This window comes from Scylla paramamosain, chromosome 49, assembly GCF_035594125.1.
Source record: "Scylla paramamosain isolate STU-SP2022 chromosome 49, ASM3559412v1, whole genome shotgun sequence".
In the NCBI taxonomy this organism is placed as follows: domain Eukaryota; kingdom Metazoa; phylum Arthropoda; class Malacostraca; order Decapoda; family Portunidae; genus Scylla; species Scylla paramamosain.
The window spans coordinates 4,482,187-4,498,832 of record NC_087199.1 but is presented as its reverse complement, the minus strand read 5'-3'; the positions used below and the strand labels follow the sequence as shown (position 1 = coordinate 4,498,832).

At 36.5% G+C, this 16,646-nt stretch overlaps 1 protein-coding gene across 1 annotated transcript; it reads left to right on the top strand.

Moving 5' to 3' along the window:
• The first annotated feature begins 9,358 nt into the window (after positions 1-9,358).
• On the top strand, positions 9,359-12,337 carry LOC135095492 (uncharacterized). The gene has a single exon (XM_063996340.1). The coding sequence runs from the start codon at positions 9,359-9,361 to the stop codon at positions 12,335-12,337; it is 2,979 nt and encodes a 992-aa protein (XP_063852410.1).
• The last annotated feature ends 4,309 nt before the right edge of the window (positions 12,338-16,646 follow it).

The following is a 16,646-nucleotide window of genomic DNA, read 5'->3' as shown; positions in this document are numbered from 1 at the left end:
GAGTGTTTTTGAGTGTGTTAGGCAATAAAGCACTAAAAAGCAGGGCAATCACATTACATGGGAATAAAACCAACTTTTACGAAGAACTTGCCCTTTAGTGTTTTTGACAAGCATTTAGTAAGTTTGCTCTGTTTCTCAATTAAGAGTGTTATTCATGAGTTTCAGCATTTACACGACTTTTTGCGTTTTTTGCCTTGTGGATTTTTTGAATTATAAAACATTCTTTTTACATTTTTCTCGCAATGTTTTCTACGTAAAACACTGAGAAGACACGTTTTCAGTAATTTTCTTTTGAATTCCCACATAGAGTGAGTTCCTTATTATTTATCGTTTTGGTGCCTAACATGCTGAAAAACATTCAAAAGACAGATTTCTGGTAACGTTTTTAATTTCCTCATATGGGAGGCTTTGCATGTCTTTTCAGTGTTTTTGAGCGTGTTACGCAATAAAGCACTAAAAGCCAGGGCAATCACATTACATGGGAATAAAACCAAATTTTACCAAGAACTGGACTTTAAATGTTTTTGAGCTCCTTACATAACAAAACGCTAAAACGCATGCAAAATACATTTTATGGAGAAACAGAATAACATTACCAAATACATGTATTTTGAGTGTTGTTGATTATGTTATCTAAAAAAACGCTTAAATACATGGAAAGAACCTTATGTTTGGGAAACAAAAGAACATTACGAGAAACGTGTATTATGAGTGATTTTTAAGTTCCTTCAGTACCAAAAAAGCTAAAACCCACAAATAACACTCTTTAGAAAAAATAAATAAATAAATAAAAATAAATAAAAAAATGGAAATTTTGTTTTTTGTTTTTCATCTTCATAGGTACCGAATTGCCAAAATTCTGCCAAAATTCAGGGAATTTATGTGAAAAAAAGAACATTATCATGAAAGTTAATTATAGCTTTTTTTTTCTGATTGTTATGTACCAAAACCTAAAGTGCATGCAAAGCCACCTATATAGGGAAGTTAAACGACTTTACCAGAAACCTGTCTTTTCAAAGTTTTTCAGCATGTTAGGCACCAATACGATAAATAATATGAAAATCAGTCAATATGTGAATCCAAAACAAAATTACTAAAAACGTGTCTTTTCAGTGTTTTACGTAGAAAAGCGCTAAAGCGGATACAAACCATCCGATATGAAGAAATAGAATAACATTACCAAAAAGATATTTTTGAGTGTTTTTGAACTTGTTACCTACAAAAAATGCAAAAATGGATGTAAAGCACTCTATATTAGGAAACAAAAGGACATTACGAGAAACGTGTATAATAAGTGTTTTATAGTTTTAAAAGAACCACAAGGCAATAAACGTAAAAACTCGTGTATATAGAGAAATTTTTACATACCAAAATGATGAAATGCATGAATAACACTTTTAAACAGAACAAAACTACCTTAGTACCTTAAACAGAACTACCTTACCAAATTGTGTATTTTAAGTGTTTTTTTCACATTCTTAGTTACAAAAATGCCAAATTACATGCGAAACTAGCTTCATTTGGAAAAAAAAAAAAATGACATTACCAGAAAAGTGTCTTTTGAGTGTTTTTGAGCGTGATATGCAACAAGGCACTAAAAAGCAGAACGATCACATTACATGAAAATAAAACCAATTTGTACGAAGAATTTGCCTTTAAGTGTTTTTTAACCCCTTATATATCAAACCTCTAAAACGCATGAAAAACAAACTTTATGGAGAAACAGAATAACATTACCAAAAACATGTATTTTGAGTGTTTTTGATCATGTTATCTATAAAAACGCTTAAGTACATGCAAAGAACATTATGTTTGGGAAACAAAAAGACATTACGAGAAATGTGTATTATGAATGTTTTTATAAGTTCCTTAAGTATCAAAAAGCTAAAACTCACAAATAACACTCTTTATTTAGAAAATAAAAAATTAAAAAATAAAATAAATAGGATTTTTTTTTTGTTGTTGTTCATCTTCATAGGTACCGAGATGCCAAAATTCTGGAAAAATTCAGGGCAATTATGTGATAAAAGAATATTATCAAAAAAGTTAATTTCAGCTTTTTTTTTTCGGACTGTTATGCACCAAACCCTAAAGTGCATGCAAAGCCACCTATGTGAGGAAATTAAACGACCTTACCAGAAATCTTTGTTTTGTGTGTTTTTTTTAGCATGTTAGGCACCAAAACGATAAATAATAAGGATCTCACTCTATATGGGAATCCAAAACAAAGTTACTAAAAACGTTTCTTCTCAGTGTTTTACGTAGAAAAACGTTAAAACGGATGCAAACTAACCAATATCAAGAAATAGAAAAACGTTACCAAAAATGTATATTTTGAGTGTTTTTGAGCTTTTTACCTAGAAAAACGTGAAAATTGACGCAAAGTACTCTATATTGGGAAACAAAAGGACATTGCAAGAAAAGTGTATAATGAGAGTTTTATAGTTCAAAAGAACCACAAAGCAAACAACGCAAAAACTCGTGTATATGGAGAGATTTCTTTGATACCAAAATGCTGAAACTCATGAATAACACTCTTAATTGAGAAACAGAACAACCTTACTAATTGCGTGTATTTTGAGTGCTTTTCACACTCTTACTTACCAAAAACCCCAAATTACATGCGAAAATATTTTTGTGGGGAAAAAAATGACTTTACCAGAAAAGTATCTTTTGAATGTTTTTCAACGTGATAGGTAATAAAGTACTCAAAAGCAGGACAATCACATTTTATTGGAATAAAACCATTTTTTACCAAGCACTTGCCTTTAAGTGTTTTTGAGCTCCTTTTATACAAAACTGCTAAAACGCTTGCAAAACACACTTTATGGAGAAAAAGAATAACATTACCAAAACCTTGTATTTTGAGTGTTTTTGATCACGTTATCTATAAAAACGCCTAAATACATGCAAAGAACCTTATGTTTGGGAAACGAAAGGACATTACGAGAAACGTGTATTATGAGTGTTTTTAATAACCTTAAGTACCAAAAAGGTAAATCCCACAAATAACACTCTGTATTGAGAAAAAATAAATAAATAAATAAAAAAATAAAAAATAGGATTTTTAAAATTTTTTTTATTTATCTTCATAGGTACCAAAATGCCAAAATTCTGGGAAAATTCAGGGCAATTATATGATAAAAGAATATTACCAAAAAGTTTATTTTAGCTTTTTTATATACCAAATCCTAAAGTGCATGCAAAGCCTCCTATATAAGGAAATTAAACCACCTTATCAGAAATCTCTCTTTTGAGTGTTGTTCAGCATGTTAGGCACCAAAACAATAAATAATAAGGATCTAACTCTATATGGGAATTCAAAACAAAATTACTGGAAACGTGTCTTCTCAGTGTTTTACGTAGAAAAACGCTAACACGGATGCAAACAAACCAATATAAAGAAATAGAAAAACATTACCAAAAAGGTATATTTTGAGTGTTTTTGAGGTTTTGACCTATAAAAAACACAAAAATTGTTGCAAAGCACTCTGTAATGGGAAAGAAAAGGACATTGCATGAAAAGTGTATAATGAGTGTTTTATAGTTCAAAAGAACCACAAGGCAAAAAATTCAAAAGCTAGTGTATATGAAGAAGTTTCGTAGATACCAAAATGCTGAAACTCATGAACAACACTCTTAATTGAGAAACAGAACAATCTTACTAAATGTGTGTATTTTGAGTGGATTTTATATTCTTAGTTACCAAAACCCCAAATTGCATGCGAAACCAGATTTATGTGGGAAAAAAATGACATTACCAGAAAAATGTCTTTTGAGTGTTTTTGAGCGTGTTAGGCAAAGAAGCACTGAAAAACAGGGCAATCAGATTACATTGGAATAAAACCAATTTAAAAAAAAAACTTACCTTTAAGTGTTTTTGAGCTCCTTATATACCAAAACACTAAAATGCATGCAAAATACACTTTATGGTGAAACAGAATAACATTACCAAAAACATGTATTTTGTGTGTTTTTGATCATGTTACCAATAAAAACTCTTAAATACATGCAAAAAACCCTATTTTTGGGAAATGAAAGGACATTACGAGAAACGTGTATTATGAGTGTTTTAAAGTTCATTAAGTACGAAAAAGCTAATAGCCACAAATTACACTCTTTATTGAGAAAAAATCAATAAATAAATAAAAAATACGATATTTTTTTTCATTCTTATTCATCTTCACAGGTAACGAGGTGCTAAAATTCGGGGAAAGTTCAGGAAATTATATGAAATAAGAACATTATCAAAAAAGTTAAATTTAGCTTTTTTTTCGGACTTATGTACCAAACCCCTTAAGTGCATGCAAAGCCACCTATATGGGGAAATTAAACGTGTTTGCCAGAAAACTGTCTTATGAGTGTTTTTCAGCATGTTAGGAACCAACACGATAAAACCCAAGAAAGTCAATCTATATGGGAATCCAAAACAAAATTACTGAAAACGTGTCTTTTCGGTGTTTTACGTAGAAAATGCTAAAACGGATGGAAAACAACCAAAATGAAGAAATAGAATAACATTACCAAAAAGGTATATTTTGAGTGTTTTTTAAATTGTGTATTTTGAGTGTTTTTCACATTCTTAGTTACGAAATTGGCAAATTACATGCGAAACTACCTTTATATGGCAAAAAAAAAAACGACATTACCAGAAAAATATCTTTTCAGTGTTTTTGAGCGTGATATGCAACAAAGCACTAAAAAGCAGAACAATCACATCACTTGGGAATAAAACCAACTTTTATGAAGAACATGCCTTTAAGTGTTTTTTAACTCCTTACATACCAAAACGCTAAAACGCATGCAAAACACCCTTTATGGAGAAACAGAATAGCATTACCAAAAATATGTATTTTGAGTGTTTTTGATCATGTTACCTATAAAAACGCTTAAATACATGTAAAGAATCCTATGTTTGTATAAGAAAAGGACATTACGAAAATCGTGTATTATGAGTGTTTTTAAGTTCCTTAAGTACCAAAAAGCTAAAACTCACAAATAACACATTATAGAGAGAAAAAAAAAATTGTTATTCATCTTCATAGATACCGAGATACCAAAATTCTGGAAAAAATCAGGGAAATTTTGTAAAAATGATCATTATAAAAAAATAATTTCAGCATTTTTCCGGAGTTATGTACCAAACCCTGAAGTGCATGCAAAGCCAGCTATATGGAGAATTTACTCAACTTTACTAGAAACCTATCTTATGAGTGTTTTTTTCAGCAATTTCAACAATATTACTGAAAACGTGTCTCTTCAGTGATTTACGAAGAAAAACGCTAAAACGGATGCAAACCAACCAATATGAAGAAATAGAATAACATTACCAAAAAGATATATTTTGAGTGTCTTTCAGCTTGTTACCTATAAAAAATGCGGAAATGGATGGAAAGTACTCTATATTGGGAAAGAAAAGAACATTACGAGAAACGTGCATAATGATTGTTTTATAGTTTCACACGAACCACAAGGCAAAAAACCCAAAAAACTCGTGTATATAGTTTCTAAAATACCAAAATGCTGAAATGCATGAATAACACTTTTAATTGAGAAACAGAACTACCTTACCAAATGTGTGTTTTTTTAGTGTTTCTCACATTCTTAGTTACAAAAATCCCAAATTACATGCGAAACTAGCTTTATGTGGGAAAAAAAAAATGATATTACCAGAAAAGTGTCTTTTGAGTGTTTTTGAGCGTGATATGCAACAAAGCACTAAAAAGCAGAACAATCACATTACATGGGAATAAAACCAACTTTTACGAAGAACTTGCCTTTAAGTGTTTTTTTTAACTCCTTACATACCAAAACGCAAAAACGCATGCAAAACACCCTTTATGGAGAAACAGAGTAACATTACCAAAAACATGTATTTTGATTGTTTTAGATCATGTTATTTATAAAAACGCTTAAATACATGCAAAGAACATTAGGTTTGGGAAACGAAAGGACATTAAGAGAAACGTGCATTATGAGTGTTTTTATGTTTCTTAAGTACCAAAAAAGCTAAAACCCACAAATAACACTCTTTATAGAGAAAAAAAAATAATAATATAAAATTTTTTTTTTTTTGTTATTCATCTTCATAGGTACTAAGTTGCCAAAATTCTGGCAATATTCTTTGGGAATTGAAAACAAAATTACTCAAAATGTGTCTTTTCGGTGTTTTATGTAGACAAACGCTAAAACGGATGCAAACCAACCAATATGAAGAAATAGAATAACATTACCAAAAAGGTATTGTCACACACGTGACTACTCTACCACGGAACCAGGTGCCTGCCTCTCAACTCGTGGCGCTGCCACGTGTATAGCTTGAGGCATACTGGATACGTGACCTCCAGCAGGCTACCAAGCCGATAACGAGGGGTGGAGTTCCATCGAGCTTCAGTCTCCTCCAAGGGTCGCTACAGCTCTGAGGTCGCCTTGGCATACGCTGGGAGCCTCATATACACTCGAGAGCGGTGGTAAGAGTTACACCAGTGTTACACACCCACACACACACACACACACACACACACACACACACATAAACACACACACACATAAACACACACACACACACACAAACACATTTATATTTATTTTCTATTATGTATATGTAAAGGTGTTTATTTTTGTAATTTGTGTCTATATGCATTTACTAACTTGGCTTAAGTTATTAACTGAACCAGTCTTTTAAGTTATTCAGTCCAGTTCAGATTGCCACTCCTTGTTACTTACTTTTACTTACTTAAATAATCTTCAATTTTGTATTGTTACTTAATTTAAGGGTTAACTTTAAGATATTAAATAGCAGTTAAAATGTCTCCTTTTCTCTTTTCTTTTAACCCTTCCTTTGTTAGTGTGAGCAACATCCCTTCATGGTCCATCCCCTAGAGTTCAGTGTATGCTCACACGTAACAATTGGGGGCCCGTCCGGGATATTACACATGTTTACACATACATATAACTACTCTAGTTCCTTTCCTGCTCTCGAGTGTATATGAAGTTGTGCTTATTTCTTTGTTGGTGAATTTTTGCGTTTTTCCGCTTTAAAAGTACGCGAGGTACCGGCGTCTAGTCATAAAAGCGTTAAAAACCTAGCAATTGATTTCCTCAGTGTTGCTTTAGTGTCGGTTCGATTCCCCCTAGTAGTGACCTTCACCCCGAACTCCGAGACTCCTTAAAACTTGGGAACTTGCGTTCACTCTTTGCTTGAAAGCAGCGAATACGGCAAGCCATTACAAGTGCTTAAGTGTTAGTTCTATGGTAGTCATTTTGGGGCAGTGATTATCGCTACACTTCTTCGATTCGTTGCCTCTTCAGAAGCACAGTTAAGGCGTTGCTAACCTTGACTCAACTAGACTCAAAAACGAGTCTCTGTCGATGCACGCGGGTCAACTCATTTCCCTCCGACTCGTGGTTTCGAACCTGTCGTTCACGCGGGTCCTTCCGACTCGTGGTGGCGAACCTAGGTCTTGGATCAGGTTTCAGTGTAGGGCTCAGACACTCTTGATTTGGTTCAATTGACCTCACGCTCATTAATCATGTCGCATGAGTTAAACTTGGACGCATTTTGCAGTAATCCTTCTGTGGCGGAGCTACAAACTGCCAAAGTGACAAAGAATGATTTAAAGTACATAGCCCGACAGTTTGATCTCTCATATCCGTCTGACATTCGGAAGGAAGAACTCCGAACTCAAATCCTAGTTCACCTTGGAGGTGAAGCCACTAGTGCTGCTTCACAGCACGACGCCAGTTTAATGCTCGAACTCGAAAAGCTGAAACTAATGGCAGCAAGAGAAAGAGAGAGAGAGAGAAGAGAGAGAACTAAGGCGAGAAGAACTAGCTTTTCAAAAAAAAAAGCGGAAAGAGATCTGGCATATGTAAAAGAAAAGGAGGAAAAAGAAAGAGAGGAGAGAGAAAAAGAAAGAATCCACGAGACCCAACTCGCACAATTAAAATCTCGATCAACCACCACAGCTGACCTCAAACAAAAGTTAACTAAATATCTCTCACTACTCCCTCAGTTCTCTGACAAAGACCCCGAAACTTTCTTTGGACAGTTCGAGGACACAGCAGTACATTTTGAACTGCCCCGAGAAGACTGGCCTTGGCTTCTTAAACCCAAACTCAGCCAAAAGGCTTTAACTATTTTGAACGGCCTCGAAAACAACACGGATTACGACTGTGTCAAACAGGGCATCCTAGCGGCGTACTCCATTACCACAGAAGGATGCCGTCAGTCTTTTCGAAAAATGTTCAAAACTCCGCAACAAACCTATCTAGAGTTTGCCTCAGAGAAACTGAGGGCTCTCAAGCGTTGGCTTAAGTCAGCCGCGATAACCACGTACGACGAATTAGTAAATCTCTTAGCCTTAGAAGAGTTCATGCGTAAGCTCCCTTACTCAGTAATGTTACACATCACCAACAAAGAAGAAACAGATCTTCTCAAAGCCGCTCAGTTAGCGGACCTTTTCTCCCTGGTGAATCGCAAGGCAACCTCAGACAAGCTGACCGAGACTCCTAGTGGTAAGATAAACTCAGGTAACTCAGGGGTTGGTAAAATGACCGGCAGTAGTACTCGACCACCTCTATTTTGTGCTTTTTGTAAACAGCCGGGGCACCTCATAAAGAACTGTCCTAATCCCAAGTGCAAGGTAGCTCAAACATATCCTGCCAAGTCAGTTGCTTCCATACAAGCTCTTCCCTCCTTCCCTGTACCTAAAGACTTATTTGAGCCTTTCAGGTCTGTAGGCACCATCAGCATTGATAACAAGGATCACCCAGTTAAGATTGTCAGAGACACCTGTTCAGCTCAGTCCCTAGTGCTGAAGTCAGCAGTCCCTGGTACTGAACAGTGTTACACAGGTGAAAAGGTATATTTAAAAGACTTCCATGACCCCTTCCCCATTGCATTAGCTAAAGTACATCTTGATAGCCCACTAGTAAGAGGTGAAGTGATAATAGGAGTTAGTGAAGAACCAGCGTTACCCATCCCTAATGCTCAACTACTCCTCGCTAATGACCTAGCTGGCAGTAAGGTGACTCCCCCTTTGGTAATTAGTGACACAATGCTGATGGATAACCCCACTGTACAGTTAGAAGAGCAACAACCAGGCTTATTCCCTGTTTGTGTCACTACTCGTGCACAAGCAAGGAAATCTGATCAGTCTTTCTCACTTCCAAAGGAGAACTCACTTGAACTCCCTTGAACAAAGAATCCCCACTTGAACTCAATCAAATATTTTCTGAAAAACTTCTCACTGAGGCTCAACAGGAAGACACTACTTTGACTCAATTTCATGACAAGGTTATCCCTCCAGATCAAATTACTCATTACCCTGCCTTTTACAAACAGGATGGAGTTCTCATGAGAGTGTTCCGGCCCTCTAAGGTCCCAGATGATGCTGCTTGGGCAGAAGCCCACCAGGTGGTTGTGCCTACCATACTCAGACATTCCATACTAGAGATCGCTCATGAAAGTTTTGCTGGTCACTTGGGCATCAAGAAGACATGTGAGAAGATCCTCGCTGACTTTTACTGGCCAGGATTAAGGGAGGATGTGAAGAATTACGTCAGTACTTGTCATCTCTGCCAGATAGCGGGTAAACCTAACGTAACTATCCCACCCTATCCTCTCCAACCTATTGCTGTTCCCTCAGAACCATTTCATAAAATAATAATTGACATTGTGGGGCCTCTTCCAAAAACCAAGAAAGGTAATGAATATATCCTAACAATTCTTGACCCAACAACTAGGTATCCCGAAGCCTTTCCGATACGTAAAATCAACACCAACACTATTGTGTCCAAGCTAAACCACTTCTTTACTACCTTCGGGATTCCTCAAACCATTCAGAGTGACCGAGGAACTAATTTCACTAGCGTTCTCTTCACAGAGGTGTTAAAAGAGGTTGGTATCGCACAAACCTTGTCTTCTGCCTATCACCCGCAGTCACAGGGCGCTCTAGAAAGATTTCATCAGACACTGAAACGACTTCTACGCAAATTCTGTCACGAGCAGGAGAGCGAATGGGATGACGCACTCCCCTACATGCTTTTTGCCATCAGGGAAGCACCTAACGAGAGTACAGGAGTTTCCCCATTCGAGCTCCTGTTCGGTAGGAAAGTGCGGGGACCATTAAGGATTATTAAAGACAAATTGTTAGATTCCACTACCCACAAACTTGTCTCTGTAACTAAATACTTGAACAACCTTAAAGCCACACTCACTAAAGTTCGCACCTTTGCTGATAACAACTTACACAAATCTCAAAACACCATGAAGAAACACTTTGATCAGAAGGCCAGAGTTAGAGTATTTGATAGAGGTGATCAAATCCTTGCATTCATACCCACACCTAAACACCCATTACAAGTAAAGTATCATGGTCCCTATGAGGTAGTGGAAAAGGTAGGAGATAACAACTACATCATAAACACTCCAGACCGCCGAAAGGCAACACAGTTAATACACGTTAATCTCCTAAAAATGTATAAATGTAGAACCTCTGTGACTGGCGCCCAACCAACCCCTAGAGTAGCTTCCTGTGGTACCATTGAACCCCAGGAGGCTGACTCAGAGTTAAAACCTGCCTCTGTGTGTTCATTGATGTATGATAAATGTATTACCACTGAGATTGACACAAACACCATACATCCCAAGGACACGCAAAACAACACCTACATTATCCAACACTTAGATGGTCAGCTCCGTCATCTTTCATCCTCTCGAGCACTGGATATCTCAAGATTGATCTCTCAGTATGACGTGTTCGGTGACCATCCTAAAATCTGTAATGTCCTCCGCCATGATGTGAAGGTGCTTCCAGGGACCTTCCCTATCAAGCAGTCTCCCTACAGAGTCAACCCCCGGAAACGAGAACAGATGCAGAAGGAGGTCCAGTACTTATTAGAGCAGGGCTTGGCTATACCCAGCAGCTCCCCATGGGCATCACCCTGCCTCCTAGTACCCAAGGAGGACGGACAACTGCGATTCTGCACGGATTACCGACGGGTCAACGCCGTCACCATTCCTGACGCCTATCCTCTGCCTCGGGTAGACGACCTGATAGATGAAGTAGGTCAAGCCAAATTTGTTACTAAGCTGGACCTATTAAAAGGGTATTATCAAATAGCCCTTACTGAAAGAGCTCAGATAGTCTCTGCCTTCATCACCCCTTTTGGACTTTTCCAGTATGTAGTAGCCCCATTTGGCATGAGGAATTGCCCCGCTACTTTCCAGAGGGCAATGAACAAGGTAATGCAGGGATTAAAAGGAGTGCTGGTTTACTTAGATGATATTCTTATTTTTTCACATGACTGGGATGACCACCTGTACCAGATCCAGAATGTGCTCAGCCGTCTGCAGGAAGCGAACCTCACCGTGAAGCTGGCGAAGTCTACGTTCGGAGCTGCCACCGTCTCCTACCTAGGACATCAGATTGGACAAGGCTCCGTCCGGCCCAAGACCGCTAACGTCGACGCAGTACTGAAGTACCCAACTCCCACTACTCGACGCGAGCTCCGCCGCTTCCTGGGCATGGCGGGGTTCTACCGGCGTTTCTGTCCAAACTTCGCAGACGCAGCTGGGCCACTTACTAGACTAACTAGTGGGAATGTGGCGTACGAATGGACCCCTGCCTGCCAACATGCCTTCAATCAACTTAAGAACTTGCTTGCTCGGGAACCGGTTTTGCGTGCGGCCGACTTCAGTAAACCCTTCATCATACATACTGACGCCAGTGATCACGCTTCGGGTGCCGCCCTCCTGCAAGAATCTGACGGAATCTTTCACCCAGTCGCCTACCACTCCGAGAAGTTCAACATCCATCAGAAGAATTACAGCACTATCGAGAAAGAACTTTTAGCCATTATCTCTGCCATCAAGAAGTTTGAGTACTATCTTCAGTCCAACACCCAGCCACTCCAAATCTACACTGACCACAACCCTTTGACTTTTCTCAACAGGAACCGCTTCACTAACCAACGTCTGCTACGGTGGTCTCTACAGCTCCAGCCTTACCACATTGAAATGCACCATATTAAGGGACTGGACAACTGCCTTGCTGACACTTTGTCTCGCCTTCCCACTACGCCTCGCATCACTACCCGTCGCGACCCTGAGGACCCTAGGATCCTGTTGCCGGGGATGCAGTCGTGCCTTGTGAACCGGTCGATGGAGGCAGCCGAGGGCCGAGCACTGCCAGAAGAACCATCTACCGGGCCCCAGACTACACACGTTCTGGTGGAATCAACCTTCACGGGACAGGAACCACCTCACTTCTCTAATGACGCAGTATCATTCCTTCTGCGTCATCCTAAGAAGGGGGGAATGTCACACACGTGACTACTCTACCACGGAACCAGGTGCCTGCCTCTCAACTCGTGGCGCTGCCACGTGTATAGCTTAAGGCATACTGGATACGTGACCTCTAGCAGGCTACCAAGCCGATAACGAGGGGTGGAGTTCCATCGAGCTTCAGTCTCCTCCAAGGGTCGCTACAGCTCTGAGGTCGCCTTGGCATACGCTGGGAGCCTCATATACACTCGAGAGCGGTGGTAAGAGTTACACCAGTGTTACACACCCACACACACACACACATAAACACACATACACACACACACAAACACATTTATATTTATTTTCTATTATGTATATGTAAAGGTGTTTATTTTTGTAATTTGTATCTATATGCATTTACTAACTTGGCTTAAGTTATTAACTGAACCAGTCTTTTAAGTTATTCAGTCCAGTTCAGATTGCCACTCCTTGTTACTTACTTTTACTTACTTAAATAATCTTCAATTTTGTATTGTTACTTAATTTAAGGGTTAACTTTAAGATATTAAATAGCAGTTAAAATATCTCCTTTTCTCTTTTCTTTTAACCCTTCCATTGTTAGTGTGAGCAACACCCCTTCATGGTCCATCCCCTAGAGTTCAGTGTATGCTCACACGTAACAGTATATTTTAAGTGTTTTTCAGCTTGTTACCTACAAAAAACGCGAAAATGGATGCAAAGCATCCATTTATTGGGAGAGAAAAGGACATAACGAGAAACGTGTATAATGAGTGTTTTATCATTTTTGGGCAAAAGAATTTGTGGTTCAGAAGAACCACAACGCAAAAAACGCAAAAATTCGTGTATACAAAGAAGTTTCTTAGATACCAAAATGCTGAAACTCATGAATAATAATCTTGATTGGGAAACAGAACAATATTACCAAATGCGTGTATTTTGAGTGTTTTTTTTCACATTCTTAGTTAGCAAAACCCCAAATAGCTTGCGAAAGTAGCTTTATGTGGGAAAAAATAGACATTACCAGAAGTGTCTTTTGACTGTTTTTTGAGCGTGTTAGGCAATAAAGCACTAAAAAGCAAGGCAATCATATTATATTGGAATAAAACCAACTTTTACCAAGAACTTGCCTTGAAGTGTTTTTCAGATCTTTACATACCAAATCGCTAAAACGCATGCAAAACACTCCTTTATGCAGAAGCAGAATAACATTACCAAAAACAAGTGTTTTTGAGTGTTTTTTATCATATTACCTATAAAAACGTTTAAATACATGCAAAGATCCCTATATTTGGGAAAGCAAAAGGACATTACGAGAAATGTGTATTATGAATGTTTTGAAGTTCTTTAAGTACCAAAACGTTAAAACCTACAAATAACACTCTTTATAGAGAAAAAAAAATAAAATAAAATAATAGCATTTTTATTTTTTTTGTTATTGATGTTCATAGGTAGCAAGACGCCAAAATTCTGCCAAAATTCAGGGAAATTATGTGGAAAAATTATGTGGAAAAAGTTACTTTTACCTTTTTTTCGGAGTTATGTACCAAACCATAAAGTGTATCCAAAGCCATCTATTTGGGAAAATTTAACGACTTTAGAAGAAAAGAAACCTATATTTTTTGTGATTTTCCGCATGTTAGGCACCAAAACGATAGATAATATGAAAGTCACTCTATATGGAAATCCAAAACAAAATTACTGAAAACGTGTCTTTTAAAAGATTTACGTACAAAAATACTAAAACGGACGCAAACCAACCAATATGAAAAAATAGAATAACATTACCATAAAAGTATATTTTGTGTGTTTTTGAGCTTGTTACATAAAAAAAGAACTTGCCTTTTAGTGTTTTTGACACGCATTTAGTAAGGTTATTCTGTTTCTCAATTAATAGTGTTATTCATGAGTTTCAGCATTTTGGTATCTAGGAAAATTCTTCATATACACGAGTTTTTGCGTTTTTTGCCTTGTGTTTTTTTTTTTATTATAAAACATTCATTGTACACTTTTCTTGCAATGTCCCTTTGTTTCCGAATATAGAGTGCTTTGTATCAATTTTTGCGTTTTTTTTTTTGTAGGTAATAAGCTCAAAAACATTCAAAATATACATTTCTGGTAATGTTTTTCTGCTTCTTGATATTGGTTGGTTTGCATCAGGTTTAGCGTTTTTCTACGTAAAACACTGAGAAGACACGTTTTCAGTAATTTTCTTTTGGATTCCCACATAGAGTGAGTTCCTTATTATTTATCGTTTTGATGCCTAACATGCTGAAAAACACTCAAAAGACAGATTTCTGGTAAGGTCTTTAATTTCCTCATATGCGAGGCCTTGCATGTCTTTTGAGTGTTTTTGAACGTGTTGCGCAATAAAACACTAAAAGGAAGGGCAATCACATTACATGGGAATAAGGCCAAATTATACCAAGAACTTGCCATTAAGTGTTTTTTGAGCTCCTTACATACCAAAACGCTAAAACGCATGCAAAATACATTAGATGGAGAAACAGAATAATTTAACCAAATCCATGTATTTTGAGTGTTTTTGGTTGTTATCTATAAAAACGCTTAAATACATGCAAAGAACCTTATGTTTGGGAAAGGAAAGGACATTACGAGAAACGTGTATTATGAGTGTTTTTTAAGTTCCTTCAGTACCTAAAAGCTAAAACCCACAAATAACACTCTTTATTTAGAAAAAATAGGATTTTTTTTTGTTATTTATCTTTATAGGTACCGAGATGCCAAAATTCTGCCAAAATTCAGGGAATTTATTTGGAAAAAAGAACATTAACAAAAAAGTTAATTATAGCTTTTTTTTCGGATTGCTATGTAATAAACCCTAAAGTGCTTGCAAAGCCATCTATATAAAGAAGTTACACGACTTTACCAGAAACCTGTCTTTTCAGTGTTTTTCAGCGTGTTAGGCACCAAAACGATAAATAATATGGAAGTCAGTCAATATGTGAATCCAAAAGAAAATTACTGAAAACGTATCTTTTCAGTGTTTTACGTCGAAAAACGTTAAAGCGGATGCAAACCAACCTATATGAAGAAATAGAATAACATTACCAAAAAGATATATTTTGAGTGTTTTTGAGCTTGTTACCTACAAAAAAATGCAAAAATGGATGTAAAGCACTCTATATTAGGAAACAAAAGGACATTACGAGAAACGTGTATAATGAGTGTTTCATAGTTTTAAAAGAACCACAAGGCAATAAACGCAAAAACTCGTGTATATAGAGAAATTTCTTACATAGAAAAAAAAAAGATGAAATGCATGAATAACGCTTTTAATCGATAAACAGAACTACATTACCAAATTGTGTATTTTGAGTGTTTTTCACATTCTTAGTTACGAAAATGCCAAATTACATGCGAAACTACCTTCATATGGGGAAAAAAAAAAAGACTACCAAAAAAGTGTCTTTTTAGTGTTTTTGAGCGTGATATGCAACAAAGCACTAAAAAGCACAGCAATCAAATTACATGGGAATAAAACCAACTTTTACGAAGAACTTGCCTTTAAGTGTTTTTTAACTCCTTACATAGGAAATCGCTAAAACGCATGCAAAACACCCTTTATAGAGAAACAGAATAACATTACGAAAAACATGTATTTTGAGTGTTTTTGATCATGCAACCTACGCTTAAATACTTGTAAAGAACCCTATGTTTGAATAACAAAAGGACATTACGAAAATCGTGTATTATGAGTGTGTTTTTAAGTTCCTTAAGTACCAAAAAGCTAAAACCCACAAATAACACTCTTTATAGAGAGAATTTTTTTTTTCTTGTTTTTTATCTTCATAGGTACCGAGATGCCAAAATCCTGGAAATTTTATAAAAAAAAATCATCATAAAAAAATAGTATTAGATTTTTTCCGGAGTTATGTACAAACTTTCAAGTGCACGAAAATCCTATTATATGGGGAAATTACTCGACTTTACAAGAAACCTGTCTTTTGATTGTTTTTCAGCAATTTCAAAAATATTACTGAAAACGTGTCTTTCAGTGATTTACGAAAAAAAAAAAAGCTAAAACGGATGTAAACCAACCAATTTGAAGAAATAGAATAACATTACCAAAAAGATATATTTAGATGTGTTTTTGAGCTTGTTATCTACAAAAAAGGCAAAAATGGATGGAAAGCACTTTATATTGTTAAAGAAAAGGACATTACGAGAAACGTGTATGAGTGTTTTATAGTTTGAGAAGAACCACAAGGTAAAAAACTAAAAAACTCGTGTACATAAAGAAGTTTCTGACATACCAAAAAGTTGAAACTCATGAATAACACTTTTAATATTGAAACAAATACCTTGCCAAATGTGTGTATTAGAAAAGTTTCTT